Genomic DNA, 13,205 nt, shown 5'->3' with positions numbered 1-13,205 from the left:
CAAACTGAATTTGTTTCTGAATATTTTAGGTTCATTTAGCACTCTTTTTTCTTCTTCTATCAAATCTAGTCTTATTGTTCCAATTAGTCGAGTAATTGTCTAGTGCGATATTTAAGAAGAGATAAATGATGGTTCAGGAATATACTCTTATGATCAAGGCTATAAAATGTCTTTAGCAAGTGTGCAAAATCCTTAAAAGATTGATAATACAAAGACCGGAGGAGTAATAGCACTTATGGCCTAACCTTCAAAATCTTCTTATTTTGAAAAGTGATTTTTAATAAAGTACTGTTAGAGAATAGTATTTTGTGTTTGACTAATCAATTTGGAAATCACTTTTACAAGAGCACAAATTTGTGCATGCTCTAGGAAAAAATTACTGTACTTTCAGCTTATGAAAAATAATTTCTGCTACTACTCAAAAGCACTTATATTTTTCCTAAACATTTGGCCAAACACCTCAACTCCCTAAAATATAATTCCATTTGTATTTTAAGCACTTTTGTATTTTAAGTATGTTGTTGTACAATAATTCCATTTGCTCTCTCTAATGGGTTGATACGCATGTGGCAATGAATCCATCATGCTATATGGGCCCACAATTTTTTTTTTTCAAAAATTGGAAAACGGATATATATATATATATATATATATATATATATATATATATATATATATATATATATAAGTATTTTAAGTATGTTGTCGTACGATAATTTCATTTGCTCCCACTAATGCGTTGATACGCATGTGGCAATAAATCCATCATTATTGATTTAATTGTTTGATTTTCTAAGCATTTTTGTATTTTAAGTATGTTGGTGTACAATAATTTCATTTGCTCCCTCTAATGGGTTGATACGCATGTGGCAATAAATCCATCATTATTGATTTAATTGTTTGATTTTCTAAGCACTTTTTTATTAACATTGTTTTTTTTTAATATGGGATTCATTTTTTTTTTTAATATTGCTTGATTTTATTAATATAGGATCCACTTTTTTTTGTCCCGTGAGTTTGAATGTGGTGGGGTTCAAATTTTTTTTTCTTCTCTTTTTTTTTATTACTGGTTGGTGTTTAATGTGGGGTCCACAATTTTTAAAAAAAATATTAGTAGTTGTTTAAAATATGTGGGCCACAACTTTTTTAAAAAAATATTAGTAGTTGTTTAAAATATGTGGGCCACAACTTTTTTTTAAAAATATTAGTAGTTGTTTAAAATATGTGGGCCCACAATTATTTTTTTTAAATATTAGTAATTGTTTAAAATATGTGAGCCCACAATTATCTTTTTTTTGACCCACAAACGGACTACGAAAAAGTGGTGGGTGGACGACGAAAAAGTGCCCAACCCACCTTTCTATATAGTAGTAATATATATGTACAACTTATGTGAATAAATGTTGTTGTTTTTCGACATGTTTGACTTGTGGATTCTATCACCTTTTAAATCTGATAATCGTTTAAATAGATTTAAGGAAGAAAGAAGTATAGCAAATCGGAGGATGGTGGAGTGGGGGTTGTTGAGAGGAAGAACAAAAAGGAGTCAATGAGACATGATTGATGTTGGAGATAGAGGATCCTGCCATGATTTTTCGGACGTTTGATATTGATGAAAAATAAATCAACTTTGAAGTGGAACATTTTTCGATTTGTTAATTGTCACGTAGTTATATATAAGAGATAAGGATCAAAAACACACTCTAACTATCACTTCTTTTTTTAGTTTCATACCTAAACTATCAGAAGGTTGATAAAATTACTTAAACTATCACTATCTAGTTCGCAAAACACACCTCAAATTATTGTTGAATGGCATGTGATCTACACTCTCCATTTTATATAAAAATATTGCTAAGTGTTGTCCTTCTCGATAAATAATGTCACAATGGCACCTATATGGAAATTAAAAAAAAAACTATTTGTTTTAAAAAACAAACTGAAAAATAATATTCGTAAAAAAATATCAAAAATTATAGAAAATTAAAAAAAAGTTTAAAAAATGGAAAAGTTATTTTTTTAAAAGAAAAAAAATAGAAAACAGGTTATTTAGTTTTCACATTTAAAAAAAAATCAATATTTCCATTTTTTAAATCTTTTTTTTCTGATTTTCTAAAATTTTTGATATTTGTTTACAAAAAAATTTATTTATTTTTAAAATTCAGATTTTTTTTTTAAAAAGGCTGATTTAAAAAAAAAAATGCAGTTTTTAAAAAAAATATATACAATTTTTTTTTATAAAAAAAGTATTATTTAGTAATTTTCATGTAGGTGCCACCATAACATTACTTATGCCATGTGGCCAATTTTTTTGAGAAAAAATCAGCTTCACTTGCCTTTTGAAAAGTGAGTTCACACATTTAGTTTAAATGTGTTTTGTAAACTAGATAGTGATAGTTTAGGTAGTTTTCTCAACCTTATGATAGTTTAGGTATGAAACTCAAAAGAAAGTGATAGCGAGGGTGTGTTTTTTACCCTTATCTCTATATATAATGATTGTTTATTTTAACTATGTATTTCTCTTTATAATATCACACATATTTATAGGTCGGTGTCTAAGGAGTGAAAGACTGAAAGCTATCAAATAGGCAAAGATAAGAAGTAATTAGGATCAAAGATAATTTAGGTGTACACTGAATGAAAGGTATCTAGTTCAGAAGGATCCAAAATATTATGCCAATTAAATGTTCAGTAAAACGTTACTATTGTTAATTTTTCAAAGTTTGTGCTAGTTAGGTTAATTTGTTTAACTTGTATTTCAACTAGGTTAAAAATTCCTTGAACAACACTTATAGTTTATAGCACATATCAGCAGATTATCATATTGTTCGCGTAAAATATGGCATTCAACTAATTATGCAATATTAAAAATACTCATATATGTTCTTAACTACAAAACTTATTCATGTTTATCTTAAAAAAAAACGTGGTACAATGTATTTTAGCTTACAACATATGCAACGGGGCCCTCATGAGCAACAGTTTGTACCCTAGAACCCTAGAAAACAAAATACGGGCATTTCCACGTGACTACATCAAATCAAAATCACAATACACGTGTTTTTTCAATTTTTCATGGACTGACAATATAAATAATTTCATATTAACAATGCATTTAATTTGTTGAAACTGAGTTACTATTTTCTTAAGCTTCAAACCGCTATTTACGCTTATGAATAATTATGTAATTTATTTTTAAGCGATTTAATAACTATATCAATGTACATAAGTTGTTAAATTCTTCCAAGCATCAAACCTTGGTCAGAAATTTTGAATTCAATTCCTAAAAATTGAAAAGTTCTTGGTGTAAAACGTTTTTTCCTTTAATGGTTCATATACAAGGTGAGTCCGAACTTGTTAAATACTGAATACCAAATCATTTTAATAAAAAGTATTATGGTCGCTAATAACTAGTTTCACTTGGCCACCCAAAATTTCTTAGAATTGATAAAACAAAAAACATATTCAACTATATATTAGTATCATATTGGACTTCTAAAAAGTAATATAAAATATATCGGTCTCCAATTGCAAGTTGATCAAAAAGCACCATGACATAGTGGGGCATCCATTATATTGAGGGCTATAAATGGATGAATCGACCTTGCTGACAATCAATAGTATTCCATCATAAGTTCATAACTCTTAAAATTTATCAAAAATGAAGAGTGGAATAATGTCATCAGGTGTTTCATCCAAGCTGCTCCAGCCTCCAACTTATGGTAAACATGTAACAATTCTGAGCATCGATGGAGGTGGCATTAGGGGAATTATTCCTGCAACTGTTCTTGAGTACCTTGAATCTCAACTCCAGGTGATAGGCTTAAACTTTTCTACCCCTACTTATTTACATTTTATATCATTAGTGTAGTTTAACCTGTTATATTAGATTACTTAGCTTATTAATTATTTTTCGAGTAACTAATTAAGTATGCTTATTAAAAAAAGTTATATATAATTATCCTTTTGAGTGATATGATTGTGTAAAATAATTTTTACACCGTCAAAGTTAATAAAGTTAAAGACATATAACTTAGCGCTCTTATAGCCTGTTAATTTGGCCAAGCTTCTGGATAGCTAAAAGTGCTTATTTTAGACAGTTGGTTTGTTTGGTCAAGCTTTTTGGAAGAAAAAGTGCTTAGCAGGTAGCAAAAGCTGAAAAAATAGTTTTTCCCCTAAAATCACTTTTGAAACCTTGTCAAAAACAAGTTGTAGCTTAATGTTTCTCAAAAGTATTTTTCAAATTAATTAGTCAAACAAATTGTTATTCTCTAATAAAAATATAATAGTTATTAATCACTTATTATTGGTGGTTAACTATGGTAGTTATCGTTTACGTACTTGATAATGTAAATTTATTTTTGCTCTGCCACTATAAAGAAATTAAGTATATGAACAACCATTTATTTGTGTAATTAGCAAGTACGTAATACATTATGCTAAGTACTTTGAACTTACATTTAACTAGTTTAAATATGGATGAATAGGAATTGGATGGTGCGGATGCGAGACTTGCAGATTACTTCGACATAATTGCAGGAACGAGCACTGGTGGTCTTGTCACGGCTATGCTAACAGCTCCAAACAAAGAAAAACGACCTCTATTTGCTGCTAAAGACATAAAGCCTTTCTATCTTGAGCATGGCCCTAAAATATTTCCACAAAACAAATTGTAAATTTTCTAATTGATTTTTTCATGTGTAATTCTTGTCAAAGCTCTAATATTATCTTAGGACTGACACTGTCTTTCTTTTCATCATAGGATGATTATAAAGATGTTGAAACCAATAATAGGTCCAAGGTATGACGGGAAGTATCTTCACCAAGTCATACAAGAGAAACTAGGAGAGACTCGTATGCATGAGACATTGACTAATGTGGTTATTCCAACTTTTGATATCAAGAATATGCAACCTACAATTTTCTCCACTTATGAGGTCCCTTTCTCCATAAATCTATTTGTTTTTATTAGGGGTGTCAAATTTAACACATGAAAATATTAGTCGACGGGTCATTTTGGATATTGTAACAAATTAGCATGCTTAAAAGTTTGGTTCAATTCGGATTGCATATTTAGTCCAAATTGATCCCGGAAAAGATGTTATCAAAATATAAAATAAAATAAATGGTTTTTTATGATTGATAATTTGATATAGTAATGATAACTAAAAAAGGAATACTTTTGTTGGTTTGATTTGGTACTTAGGTAAATTATAAAATAACAAATAAACGAATGGAAAATTTTGAATTGAGCGAGTCAGTTTACTCATTTTAGCCATTCTGACTTATTCATCTTGACTCAAGCAAACATTAGCTAAGTTATGACTCAACCTCTTTTAACAAGTTCATCTTAACTCAATAAAATATATTAAACAGGCTGTGATTGAATTTGCTATTAATTTGACTCGTCTAACCTGTCCGACAGGCCAGAGAAAATCCATTAATGGATGCTAAGCTTTCAGATGTATGCATCAGTTCATCTGCTGCTCCAACATATCTTCCTGCACATCATTTCCGAACCCAAGACAAAGATGAAAACTTTTACGAGTTCAATCTTGTTGATGGTGGAGTCGCAGCTAACAATCCAGTATGTATAACTATTTAACTTATTTTCTAGTTTCTATCTTTTTTTCTCCTCTTTTCTTTTTTCTTACATGAGAGATTTAATTGTTGTTAATTTCACGTATAGTTACTAAAAAGAGATTAAATTAAATAGTTATACGTACAAAACTAAGTGTTCGTATACTCAAATTCATAGTCAAATTAAGTGTGTTGACCCTTATACCTCGAACCCCCTCAGATAGATTGCGACAAAAGGAGTATAACAATAAAGTTACTAAACATTTTACCCACTATAGCGACAAGATTTATCCATCAAGGTGACTCTATTCACATAGATTGCAATAGGGTATATGTTTAGTTACTTTCTTGGAACACAAGATAATGTTATGAGTTTATTATTGTATTGGTAAAGATTAATAACTTTAATAATTAAAAAAATATTGTAATAAAGTAGTGACAATATACTTAGAATTACTCAAAGTTTGTATGGTACTGTCTGAAATTTATATGACTTGGTTGCTTTTTTTGCAGGCCCTTGTTGCTACAAATCAAGTGACCAAACAAATAATGACTGGAAATCCAGATTTTTTCCCAATCAAACCCACTGATTGTGGAAGATTTTTGGTGATCTCTATAGGCACTGGCTCAGCAAAAGTGGAACAAAAATATAATGCTAAAATTGCATCCAAATGGGGTATCTTGGGATGGCTCCTTAATGGAGGTTCAAATCCAATTATGGATGTTTTTAGTTATGCCAGTGGTGATATGGTTGATTTGCATATTTCAGTTGTTTTCCAAGCTCTTCATTCTGAGGAGAATTATCTTCGTATTCAGGTATTGGTTAAACTAAAAATAGCCAGCAAATTGTATAATATATCTACAACAGTGTATAATCAATGTTATATGTACTGGTTAGAAAAAGTAAAATATGAATCCGACCGACTTTTTATGTAAAGTAGTCATAATTATTTTCGTGTTTGTCTTGCTTTGTTCTTACAAATGGAAATTTGGTGAATATACTTTTAATCCTACATCTAGCCCTAAATATTGATCGTTTTAATAAAATGAAATTATTTCTAAATATTTGACATTTATAGTCAATTAGTGCTCTTTTTATTCTTCTTTCAATCTCCGCTTATTGTCTCAATTAGGCCAGCATTTAACCATTAAGAATATACTCCTATAATTTAGGCTATAAAATGTCTATTTTTAACGGGTGTGCAAAATCCTTAAAAGCGGAGTAGTACATTCTAAAGATGTTTAGTAGATGCTTGTATTTCAAAATTAGGAAAGTTATAGGTGCTATAACAGGTGGCGGAGCCATATGTATTCAAGGCGTGTCAATTAGCATCTCCTCGTCGGAAAATTACACTACATAACTATGTATATTCTTTTTATATATGTATACTAGATTCGTCAAAAATTTACACTTAGTAACTAGGTTTTTTTTTTTTTTTACGTAGATATACCACACATTGGTTCTCCTTGGCTTCTTTGTGGATTTACTCCTTCATATTTTGATACCCCTTCGTGAATATTCCAACTCTGCTGATTTCATTCTGACTTTATTAATTGTGTTGCTCAACAATGCTAGGATGACACGTTAAGTGGAACAGACGCCTCTGTTGACATAACAACCGAAGAGAACATGGCCAAATTGGTTGAAAGAGGAGAAACTTTATTGAAAAAACCAGTTTCAAGGGTAAATCTGAAGACAGGTCTACTTGAAGAATGCAAAAATGCTGGCACAAACGGAGAAACTTTGAAATGGTAATTATTCAACTTTCTTGTGAATAAATGTGTGTGTGTGTATAGTAATATCAATACCAAGATTAATCGGTATATATGCGGTGTTGATTAATTATAGAACTGATATTTTTTGTCAGGTTTGCGAAGTTGCTTTCTGAAGAAAAAAGATTCAGGCACTCCAAATCACCTGCTGCAAACAATTTGTAGAGGTGGAATCAGGATCTGAAACTTATGAGTTCTGGATTTATAGTCATTTTGAGTTACTGGATTTTAAATTAATATTTTATAAATATTAAATATATTTCTTAAAACAAATACATGATTTAAATTAAAATTACTGGATTCTACCAAATCCGTTTCCTGCCATCTAGCTATGACGTTGATCATTTGTTCATGGCAGTTGTAATTCCATTTATATATTCTAGCTTTTGATTGCTGGACTAGTGTGATTGTATTAAAATAGTGTTTTATTGAAATATGTAAAATTATTTTTACCATGCTTAGTTATACAATTTGTAAGGGCATATGTAGACTAGTTGGTCACCGGGGGCGGATGCAATTATGTTGCCTACGTATCTCACGGACGGTGAGAATCAGGCTCGCGTAGTTCGTATAAACTCAAAAAAAAAATGGGGATGATATTTGACCTCCTCTCTTTTCTTTTCTCTTTTTTTTTTATTTTTTTTTTTAAAAAAAAAATGACCCAAAAGTCAGTGATATTTATCTCTCTCAAACCCCCTTGGTTATCCTAAAGCCGGTCAACAATCAGGCACCTTCCAAGTATATTACAATTAGCACATTGGATGCACATGTTGGTCTGATAAAAAGGTCACCTGTCCTAGTCAGACCCGGCCCTTGTGCCGAGTCCCGCTAAGTCAAATGCACGTGATGCAGATAAGCGTAGCCTACTAGGGATATCAGTTCTGTGTTTTAAGTTTTGCTAGGTTTAAGACCTAATGGCAAAGGTGTCTAGACTGGGTCACCCGAGCGGACAACTCGAGCCGAGGAGGGGCAATACTGTCGGTAGAAGTGCTATTCCGACATCATTGCTTATCCTGTCCCGCCTAACATGTGTGACTAAAATCCTCCACCGGGCGCCAAGACGCTCCGGCTTTATCTTGACAGAAAGTTAGGATGCATAACTGCATTCCTGTGCCCGTGTGTGAAGTGTTTCAGAGACTCAGAAGGGTGCGCAAGAGAAGGCATTTTATAATACAGTTCAACAATATCAAAGCGGTAATTGAGCGGCAATTAGCACATTAAGCCAAAAACATAATAAATCCAAATAATAATAATAATAATAAAAGCCAAATATAAGGCAATATCACAAAGCTCGAATTCTGGTTACACTCCCCAGCAGAGTCGCCAGAGATGTCACACCCCTTTTTTTTGCGCTCCCGCGCTATAACCGCGCAAGTTTTTATTATTAAAGGGTTTTTCCATTTGAAGTGACGGTTTTGAAAAGAGAATATTTTATTTACAGAGTTTTGGTGTTCCAAGCCACCTTATGAATCCCTAATCAAAAGGAAATGACTCTTTTATTATGGTCCGCGAAAATAGAAGACCGGGTAAGGAATTCTGTTGACCGGGGAGAAGGTGTTAGGCATTCCCCGAGTCCCGTGGTTCTAGCACGGTCGCTTTATCGACTTATACTTAGCTTAAATTAATTTTTTGGATATATTACGTATCTGAGCCTTGATCTGCTCGTACCTTTTATTGTTGAACTTTTTATTGGTTTTAACTCGGATGCGTAACCGCATTCCTGATCTTTTAAGCGTCTCAAAATAAGATGCATAACTGCATTCTTACTCGAAACAAGATTAATTATTAAAACGAATTTAGCCAAGGTGTGTCACCGCATCCTTGAGTTATTAAAAAAATGTCTCGAAATAAGATACGTAACCGCATTCTTAATCGAAACAAACGTCTTAAAACGTGCCTAAAGCTCGTCTAGCGTTAAAGGCAATTATTTGTCTCTAAAATCTGAGACTTAAAATTATTTGGTTAAAATTAATTATTATTATTATTATTATTATTATTATTATTATTATTATTATTATTATTATTATTATCTATTTATTTATTTATTTCATTCTTTTGACAATGGATTTTGAAACGTGTTCGCAATCCATCTCGCTCCCTCACAATTGGTTTTACCACTCTTTTCTTTTATACTTGACAACGAAGTTTGAAATAATTCGCACCCCATCTCGGTTATCTCACAGTTAAACTCATTAATCCGTGCTTTGAAATGATAAGCCAAAAATAAATATGAACCAGTGACTCATTCAAATAAACGCACAAATGAAATTAATACTAATGACTAAAATTCAAAATAGGTTTATCACCGTGACCCACCTATCTATTATTTTTTAAAGAAAAATCCCTACCCCTCTGAATATTACTGCTATAAACTTGTTTCCAGATCAATTCATACATACACATCAAATCTAGAAGAAAGAGTCTCATACGTTCAACTGAATATGATAAAATACTAACGAAAATGAGCCACCGTTAAACAAAATCTGCTTATGGAAACATACATTACATTCGCATCTTGCTAATTATGTGATTGATATGATATAATGAGAATACCAAAACGGACCCAATAGTTACTAACACCTTTAATTACTCCTAGAAAATAATAAAATTAATTTTAAAAGATTACTAAACAACCAGCTATCTAATTTTCCATTAAGCCGAGAGGTGCAACTTATTTTAGGATAGAAATGGTCAATCACGATAGTACCAGCAAACAGAAAAATTCATACAAAAAAAAAATTCAAACATCAACGGAAAATAGCAAAAATTAATATCACTCTAAACGCATATAACTAAATAGGAAGACCAAAGAGCGTGGAAATAAAGAATTGGACCTTCAATAGAGGTAACAAACAAACACTGTTACAAAATTCCAAAATATTGAAGGCAATAAACTGAGATTGAAATGGACCTTTCAATGTGGGAAATAACACTTTCCTTTGAATGAGATAGCCAAACGGAGCTTTGAACCGGAAAACCCCGACCAAAACCGACCAAAGCAGCGTCGAATATTTTTTTAGATCTAAACCCGAAATCTCAACTCAACTCTGTCAATGAAATTTTGGTTAAAAGAAAATGGATATTTTAGATTTAAGTGGTTTAACGATGGTGTGGTTTTTGAGGTGGTTGCTGTTTAAGGTGAGAAAAAAAAGAAATGAAAGAAGATGATGATAATATATATTTTTTTTTTCTTTTTTGTTGGATTTTCCGGTGATTTTTCCGGCGAGGGGGGGGAGTTGTTCACGGTGGTTTGTGGAAAATTTGAAGAAGATGATGGATGATTTTTTTTTTTTGGAGTTAAAAGGGTGAGCTGCTTATATGGTCCTTTGGTGTACTGAGTTTTCTTAGTTTTATATCATTCTTGGGTACACGTTTTAGCTACTAAAAAGGAAAAAAGAAAGATCTCATGCGGCCCCTCCTTTTTTTTCTTTTTGTTATGGTGGCTGTAGGTTCCTATATTCTAGGTTTTGTTTTCATTTGTTTTTGCGGCTCAATCCCCTGATTCCCTCATATGCCTCTCCTTTTTGTATCATTATCTGTATTGCCCTATATAAAAGTACCGAATCCCCTTTTGTCACGTGCTCTCTCCCTCTTTCTTTCATTTTTCTTTTTGTGTGGGCCCCACCTGCAACAATAATTTATTCCCTATCACGTGAACCCCTCCCCTTTGTGATAAGGTTTGTTACCAAACTTTGTCATTTTGTGGTGAGGTGGTACAATTCTATTTGTTCTTTTTTTTTTATTTTTTTTTTTAAATGTAAACAAAATAAATAAATAAATAAATAAATAAAATAAAAACAAATATATATATATATATATATAATAACTATTTCTAGATAACTGAAAAGAAAGAAAAAAAAAACTTAAAATAAATAATTGTCTAAGTAAAATTAAAACCTACAAAGCATATTTTTGTAATTTTCTTTTCTTTAAAATACAAAACTTATACTCTAAAAATAGCAAATATTTTGTTCTTTTTTTTTATTTTCGCAAATAAGCCTACTAAATAAAAATAGAATAAAATCGACACGTCAAGAATTAAAATTAAAAGAAATATTTAAACACTATAAGGTGAAACACACGGGGAAGGTCAAAAATCACGTGTCTATAGCTGTCCCTGTTTGATTGGGAACACGAAGAGTTTTCAAACAAACAAGTAGACAAAGAGACTAGTTTGACCCTACCGTTGTTCTAAAAGGAAGGGAAAGAAAGAAGATAATGCAACCGAGCCCTGGTTTTGGGCATCCTACATATCCCGGGTTATAAGGGAATCAGGTCACGTGTAGTTCAAGAGTAAGAAGGGAGATGAAACATATTGAGGTGAATAGTCGAGCGAGGTCCTGTCGAGGCTTCGGTCCGCGGTCCTATTATTACATCAAATGAAAGATAAAAGTTAAAAAGAAAATACAAGTACAAGACCCTATCTATGCAGCTTCTCTTGAACCTTCATGCTTGTTTCTAAACTTTAAAATTTAAAGTCATCCCTATTCTCCAGGCGGGACTCCTGCTACTTCTGACTGAACTTGAAAGCAACTCAAAGTACACCCCATTCTTCAGGCGGGCTCCTGAGCTTGAAATTGAAAAGCAGTTGAATGTTGACCCTATTATTCAGGCGAGCTCTTGAACTTGAAATTGAAAGGTGGCCCTATTCTCCAGGCGGGTTCCTGAACTTGAAACTGAAAGGTGGCCCTATTCTCCAGGCGGGTTCCTGATCATCCCATTCTTCAGGCGGGTCCTGACTTGTTTCCCATTCTTCAGGCGGGTCCTGACTTGCTTCCCATTCTTCAGGCGGGTCCTGCAAATTACCAAAAACAACGAACACGAACAAAATTTCCTGTCCCAGTTCATACCAGGAAATTTTTTGGTGAGTGTTAGCAAAATTATAAACTATAAAATAATTTAATTATGGAAGTAAAATCAAATGTACTAACTAGGAAGTGCGTCCCTTAACTATACCCCATTTTCCCAGGAGGGTCTTGATAAACTATACCCCATTTTTCCAGGAGGGTCTTGATAAACTAGATCCCCATTTTCCAGGAGGGTCCTGATCAACTAAATCCCATTTTCCAGGAGGGTCCTGACAACTGAATCCCATTTTCCAGGAGGGTCCTGACAACTAAATCCCATTTTCCAGGAGGGTCCTGACAACTGAATCCCATTTTCCAGGAGGGTCCTGACAACTAAATCCCATTTTCCAGGAGGGTCCTGATAACTAAATCCCATTCTCCAAGAGGGTCTTGATAAACTAAATTCCATTTTCCAGGAGGGTCCTGATAATCTAAATCCCATTTTCCAGGAGGGTCCTGATAACCTAAATCCCATTTTCCAGGAGGGTCCTGCTAAACTAAATCCCATTTTCCAGGGGGGTCCTGATAAACTAAATCCCATTTTCCAGGAGGGTCCTGATAACTAAATCCCATTTTCCAGGAGGGTCCTGATAACCTAAATCCCATTTTCCAGGAGGGTCCTGATAACCTAAATCCCATTTTCCAGGAGGGTCCTGATAACCTAAATCCCATTTTCCAGGAGGGTCCTGATAAACTAAATCCCATTTTCCAGAAGGGTTCTGGGTTTTGTCCTCGTAATACTTGCACCTTGCATTTTTCAGAATGTACCTGCAGACAGCGAATAAAATTTTATGTCCCTGTTTCAAACAAAGAAAAATTTGTGAGTTTCAAAACTTTGTGGTTGGTTTGCGGCTTGTCTGTGAAAGCAACTGCTTTTTGCACTCATCTTGTTTGGCTCCGCTTTTAGACAGTTATCGCATCCTGTTGACCCACGGCATTACTGACTCAAACATGGTTTCCAAAATGTCTCAGAAGTAACTTCAACACCAGACCATACATCTCTTG

At 32.7% G+C, this 13,205-nt stretch overlaps 1 protein-coding gene across 1 annotated transcript; it reads left to right on the top strand.

Annotated features, from left to right (window-relative positions):
* The first annotated feature begins 3,574 nt into the window (after nt 1–3,574).
* On the top strand, nt 3,575–7,823 carry LOC132627886 (patatin-like protein 2). Its single transcript, XM_060343499.1, has 7 exons — nt 3,575–3,814; nt 4,488–4,672; nt 4,763–4,937; nt 5,426–5,587; nt 6,094–6,396; nt 7,157–7,332; nt 7,449–7,823. Exons 1-7 carry the CDS (start codon nt 3,662–3,664, stop codon nt 7,516–7,518), a joined length of 1,224 nt encoding a protein of 407 aa, XP_060199482.1. The 5' UTR covers nt 3,575–3,661; the 3' UTR covers nt 7,519–7,823.
* The last annotated feature ends 5,382 nt before the right edge of the window (nt 7,824–13,205 follow it).

The sequence above is a fragment of the Lycium barbarum genome, chromosome 2 (genome assembly GCF_019175385.1).
Source record: "Lycium barbarum isolate Lr01 chromosome 2, ASM1917538v2, whole genome shotgun sequence".
Classification (NCBI taxonomy): Eukaryota; Viridiplantae; Streptophyta; class Magnoliopsida; order Solanales; family Solanaceae; genus Lycium; species Lycium barbarum.
This window is presented reverse-complemented; position numbering and strand designations above follow the sequence as displayed.